This window comes from Lolium rigidum, unplaced genomic scaffold, assembly GCF_022539505.1.
Source record: "Lolium rigidum isolate FL_2022 unplaced genomic scaffold, APGP_CSIRO_Lrig_0.1 contig_4106_1, whole genome shotgun sequence".
Classification (NCBI taxonomy): domain Eukaryota; kingdom Viridiplantae; phylum Streptophyta; class Magnoliopsida; order Poales; family Poaceae; genus Lolium; species Lolium rigidum.
This window is the reverse complement of record NW_025900491.1, coordinates 86589-93130: the sequence shown is the minus strand read 5'-3', so window position 1 is coordinate 93130 and position 6542 is coordinate 86589. Positions and strand designations below refer to the sequence as shown.

Genomic DNA, 6542 nt, shown 5'->3' with positions numbered 1-6542 from the left:
AATTTTTGAAAATAGAAATTATACGTATATATACTCCCTGCACAAAAGATCTTCTATGATTTTTCTATCTATAAACTATGTTTTCTTAGATGGAGAATGTATCCCTTTCTTTGCATCGAAATGATGCACATAATTTTTTTTATTAAATTGTTCTCCAAAGCTGTACATAATGTAGGAAGGAATATCCCATTCCCCCATCCCTCGCGAGAAACAACCACACGGTAGCGGTTCCAGGTCTCGTTCTCACCGGTGCGTCTATCGCTCCACTTTCCCTCTGATCAGCGTTCTTGCATCGTGCGTGTGTGTGCGCACGCGCGTGTGTGTGTGTTTGTGTGTGTGTTGTAGTCCTAGATTTTATAGTTTTTGAGGTTCCTTTGTTAGTTTCACGGCGGGGAAAATGTTGATGGTGATCTTAGGAATAATGATCTCTCAGTCCATATCCCTGCTTGTTGGACGTGTTGCTGACACCGGCGAGAGGATTATCGAGTCCAAGCTGTTGGAGTGTCTTCGATTTGATGATGCGTCGTGGCATGTCGGCAGGGATGGGTTGCTCTTGGACTGAGGCGGTCTTGACCCCTAGTTGTTTGCGGATGACGGTGGGGGATCTGGACGCTTGAATAGCGGGGTGGCGCTAGCAACGGATCCGGCATTGAAGAGGCTCAAAGGGATCCTCCAACTAATATTCTTTGTCGGGCTAGATCCAGTCTTTCGGGGTTAGTGGCTACTGCACTCATTAACGCCTCATGGTTAGGGTTTTTTTTCAACGTAAAAGTGTGGACCAACTGCTGGTGCTCTTCTTCTCCGACGACGGTGTAGGATATGTGTTTTTGGTAGTTGCGGCTGCGATAATTTGCAGCAGTACAATCATTTGTATTATCTTTGTGTTATGTTGCTTGTATGAGTACCAACTATGTATTATTAGGTTTATGAATACAAGTAACGTATGACTACGGACATGCATCGTCAAAAAATAAGCCTTACATGATCTACCATAGCCTCTATAAACTATGTAAATGTTCAAGAGATTATATGGGCTTTACTTGGACTATCTGAGTTTTATGGGTGTGACGATTTCTTAGTCGATTGAGAACTAACTTAGTTCACACTTAGATGATGTCATCAAATTTTAGCTGCAACTTATGTTGCAACTCATGATTAGCACGAATCACTACGTAATCTAATGGCTCGGAGCATTCTTCTTAGTTGCATCCTCACTAGTTTGCAACAAAAAAATTTCAATTGCAACCTAACTTACAATTTATATGCACGGAACACGATGCAAATCAAATGACATAGTAAGAATTTAGTTCTCAATTAGCAAATCATGAATATTATGATGCTTGGAATGTCTGAACCAGCCGGCTTGCTATCATTTGGATTTCATTTCGCAACCATAATTAAGAATTTTGTAGGGATGGAACAGAACGGAGGTATACAACAAACCGGGGGCGGCAGTCCAATCCACGTACAAACTACTGTACAAATGACGACACGCAACTTCTTGCAAGTTGCAGCATCGTCGCAAGTTAAAACCCCCTTCGTTCAGACAACATTACGACTCCCTCCATTTCTCCAACGAACCACCATGGCGCCTTCCCGCCGTCCCCTAAGTGCCAGCACCGCCGGCTTCGCCGTCGTCCTGCTTCTCTACGCCATCTCCGTCTGCTCGCTCCTCCCCGCCGTCTTCGCCCAGTCCGCCACCTTCACCAGCACCGTCGGCGGCACGGACTTCACCACCTTCTCCTTCCCCTCGTTCGACACCACGCTGATGAAGCTCCCGGGCAACCTGACCTTCTCCAACAACGCCACCGTCAGCTCGCATGCTCTGCAGATCACACCGGACACGATAAATGACCCGGATACGTTCCTCGTCAACCGCGCCGGCCGGATCATGTTCGCCACGCCGTACGTGCTCTGGGCCTCCAACGCCTCCAACTCCAGCGCCGACGGCCGCCGCGTCGCCTCCTTCTCCACCGTGTTCAATATCAACCTCTACCGCGCGAACGCGTCCGTCAAGGGCGAAGGGCTAGCGTTCGTCGTCGCGTCCGGCGGTGGTGCGGATCCGCCCCCCGGCAGCGTCGGCGAGTACCTCGGCCTCACCAACGTGTCCACCGACGGCAGCGCCACCAACGAGTTCGCGGCTGTGGAGTTTGACAGCGTGAAGCAGCCCTACGACCCCGACGACAACCACGTCGGCCTCGACGTGAACGGCGTGCAGTCCAAGGTCGCCGCCTCCCTCACCCCCTTCGGCATCCAGCTCGCGCCCGCGCTCACCAACACCAGCACCGACGACGGTACCTACTTCGTGTGGGTCGAGTACAACGGCACGTCGCGGCACGTGTGGGTGTACATGGCCAAGACCGAGAGCAAGCCGGCCACCCCCGTGCTCAACGCGTCGCTGGACCTCTCTACTGTCCTCCTTAACAAGACGGCTTACTTCGGCTTCTCGGCGTCCACCGGCGTGGCGTACCAGCTCAACTGCGTGCGCATGTGGAACATGACGGTCGAGATTCTCCCCGGCTCCGCCACCCCCGGTAAGAAGGAGGCGCTCTCCGGCTGGAAGCTCGGGCTGACCATCGGCGTGCCTTCCGCCGTTGCGCTGGCGCTCGGGCTCTTCCTCGGCCTGTACATCAGGAACAGGCGGAGGAGGATCGGCGACGACCCCAACTCGTTGTTCCACAACACCATCGATTTAACGAGCATGGCCGGGGTGCCCAAGGAGTTCGACTACAAGGAGCTGAGGAAAGGAACCAACAACTTCGACGAGAAGATGAAGCTGGGGGAGGGAGGGTACGGCGTGGTGTACCGCGCCACCGTGGTCGGGGAACATGGCCAGACCGTGGAGGTGGCCGTGAAGCAGTTCTCCGGGGCCAACACCAAGGGGCAGGAGGACTTCCTGGCTGAGCTCAGCATCATCAACCTCCTCCGGCACCGCAACCTCGTCAAGCTCCTCGGTACGTAAGGAATTGTTTATTACCTTGCCATTCAAAGATCTTCTCATGTTCTAACCCATTCAGTTCATCGTCGGAAATGTTAAACGCCGTCTATAAATATAAAACAGTAGAGATTTTTCAGATGGCAAGGGATAAGGATAAATTATAGTTCGTATTATAAATTTCAAACTGACCTCACCAGTTGGCACCCAAATATCCATGACTAGTTCCTAGCTAGTGAAGGTTTGTTGCTTATATTATGGTTTGGGATCATGATTGAATCTCTAGCAATGCATAGAATACTCGATTGGAATGCCAATTTGACGGCGCAAAATTTGACCTCTCTCTATTACTTAATGGTTACAGGTTACCTGGTTTAGGGATAAGAAAACATGATAATATAGGTAGTTGTTGCCCTACCAAGTGATGGGCAAGAACTGAACTTCTCTGATCTGCACAACTAATAAGTGAAACTATTGTCTAACTCTAGTTCATTATTCACATTCTGCAAAACAATCGATTAACCAACAACTGAAAAAATTGGATGGTTAATCTGCAGGCTGGTGCCACCAGAACGGCGTGCTGCTGCTGGTGTACGACTTCATGCCCAACGGCAGCCTGGACAGGCACCTCTTCGGCGGGCCGGAATCCCCGATCCTCACCTGGGAGCAGCGCTACAAGATCGTCGCCGGCGTGGCCTCCGCCCTGAACTACCTCCACCACGAGTACGACCAGCGCGTGATCCACCGGGACCTCAAGCCGTCGAACATCATGCTGGACAAGGACTTCAACGCCCGGCTGGGCGACTTCGGCCTGGCCCGCGCGCTGGAGTCCGACAAGACCTCGTACACGGACTTGATCGGCGTGCCCGGCACGCTGGGGTACATCGCGCCGGAGTGCTTCCACACGGGCAGGGCGACGAGGGAGTCGGACGTGTTCGGCCTCGGCGCCGTCATCCTGGAGATCGTCTCGGGGCGGCGCGTCTCCTACAGCAACCAGGTCGGGTGCAGCCAGCTGCTGGAGGGCGTGTGGCAGCTCCACGGCGTCGGCGGAGGGCGCGTCCTCGATGCGGTCGACCGGAGGCTAGCCGACGGCGAGTTCGACGAGGACGATGCGGAAAGGCTCCTGCTGCTGGGGCTGGCGTGCAGCCACCCGAACCCCGGGGAGCGGCCGAGGGCGAAGGAGATCGTGCAGATCCTGACGCGCGCCGCGCCGCCGCCGGAGGTGCCGGCCGCGAAGCCGGCGTTCATGTGGCCCGTGCAGCCGGTGGCGGCGTTCGCGGGCGAGGACGGGGAGCTGCCGACGTCCGGCGTCAGCACGGCCATGACCTCCTCGTCGTCGTACTCGTACTACGCCTCGTCGGCGGGGTGGACGACCCAGAACTACCTGCTGAGCAGGGACCACGACCTGACGGAGAGGGACCCGTCCACTGTGTGACCGATGACCCCGCCGGCGGCGAGGCGGCTGCCGGGACGTGCAGAGTCAGTCAAACGGCACGTGGGAGTGGGATCGGAGAAGGACCAGTTCGTGTTGGGCATGTGTTGATAAGTCACGATCATGAGTTGGTGAACGGTGACCACGACGGGGCGAACAAAAGTGGAAGAACATGACTACGGTGTAAATAGTGTGCGTGCATGCCAAGATTGCGACCGAACGTTCTTGGTTAAGTGAGTGCTGTGTATTTGTTGATTGTGCTGCCATCGTGTCAAATTCCGAAGGTAACATTTCTGTAAATAAATTGCTAATCGCCTTCTCGGTGTTTTTAATGAGAGGTGACCCAGACATATTGAAAGCATCTATCATCTATGCACCCTTAATTTTCCGAGAAAAGCTATTCTACCGTACACGTTGCCAATAATCATAGACCTATGAAAAACTGGTTAGACTATCCACAATGACAACTCGTAGTGAGAGTAACATAGGTAGCAACATCACACACCTCAAGTTATTTTAGCAACATAACATGACAATAAATGAAAAAAGGGAGTGATGTGGTATCATGCATATACCATTTTTGAAGCAATCAAAAATTAGCTAGTTATCTCATCTTATTGTCTCAAATTGTGCCATGCATGCTTCCACACCACTAGCACTATTACTCCCATCCATTAGTGCATCCAGTTAATTTGCAGTTCTAGATTTAAAAGGGTTGTATGTTTTAGAATAAATATCAAATTAACAATCTGTTTTGCGTGTGTGTGTATTTATTTTGATGATATCTTTTAAACAAGTCCAAAGCAGGTTTTATTTCGACAAAATGAGAATCCTTACTTCCGAAACAAAATAAAACTTAATCATGCACTTTGAAACCTAATGAAACACAATGAAACTGTTTATATTGTGATCTAAATTCATATACTAAAGGGAGGCTAACTTCTGACGACCGGAGCGATGCCCGTCACCTGTAGGCTTAGCCCACATGTCGTGCCTTGCAGGGACGCATGCGGAAGGGGGTGCGGGGGGGGGGTGGGCAGACCCTCCGCGGTATGGATCGATGCCACCGCCTATATATACCTCTTGTAAGCCGTCGGCTAGGGTTTATCAGAATATAAAATAACCACCGGCATTTGTAATCACTCCCCGATATGGTGAAGTTTTTCTCGATGGCACCCGTGGTTTTTTTCCCTTCTGTGTTGGAAGGGGTTTTTCACGTTAAATCTTGTGTCTCCGTTGCGTTTTCTTTTATTGTTCTTCATTATTTGCTTGTCGCGTTTATAACAAGTGATATCAGACCCCGTGTTTCAATCTAGGGTTTGCGACATGTCTTCCTTGGAGTTCGATCTACCGCAGATGGATTACACCACGAGATTTTATTTGTGGCAAGTGAAGATGAGGACGACCCTCGCCCAAACTTCTGATCTGGATGAAGCTCTTGATATATTTGGCAAGAAAGATGCCAAGACCTGGACCGATAATGAAAAGAGGAAAGACCGTAAGGCTTTGTCTTTAATTCAGCTTCATCTATCCAATAATATTTTGCAGGAAGTGCTGGCTGAGAAAACTGCAGCGGCGCTGTGGTTGAAACTAGAATCGATCTGCATGTCTAAATAACTAACCAGTAAGATGCACATGAAGATGAAGCTGTTCTCGCACATGCTGCAAGAAGGTGGATCGATGATGAATCACTTATCGATCTTTAGAGAGATCGTTTCTGACTTGCTGTCCATGGAGGTAAGTATGAAGATGAGGATCTCGCTCTTCTTCTATTAGTCTCATTGCCTAATTCTTTTACGAATTTACGAGACACCCTATTATACAGTCGTAATGAATTAACCCTTGCCGATGTATATGAGGCCCTCGAGCAGAGGGAAAATATGAGATCTATGGTGCACGCAGAGGGTTCGTCATCTAAGGCAGAAGCACTGCAGGTCCGAGGCAGGACCAAACATAGAAACAACAACTACAACAACTACAACAGAGATAAGAGCAAGACCGACATAGGTCGCTCAAAGTCCAAGGGATGATACAGTAATTTATGCAAGTATTGTAAGAAAACTAACCACAATATTGATGATTGCTGAAAGTTGCAGTACAAGGAGAAAAGAAACGGTATTTTCCAGCCGAAAAACAAATCTGATGGTGATGATAAGACTGCTGCTATTTCCAGTG

The 6542-nt window shown here is 50.2% G+C and overlaps 1 protein-coding gene across 1 annotated transcript; it reads left to right on the top strand.

The window, feature by feature from the left end:
• Positions 1-1585: 1585 nt before the first annotated feature.
• LOC124681373 (probable L-type lectin-domain containing receptor kinase S.5) lies at positions 1586-4423 on the top strand. Its single transcript, XM_047216296.1, has 2 exons — positions 1586-2954; positions 3493-4423. The coding sequence occupies exons 1-2, from the start codon at positions 1586-1588 to the stop codon at positions 4368-4370; spliced, it is 2247 nt and encodes a 748-aa protein (XP_047072252.1). The 3' UTR covers positions 4371-4423.
• The last annotated feature ends 2119 nt before the right edge of the window (positions 4424-6542 follow it).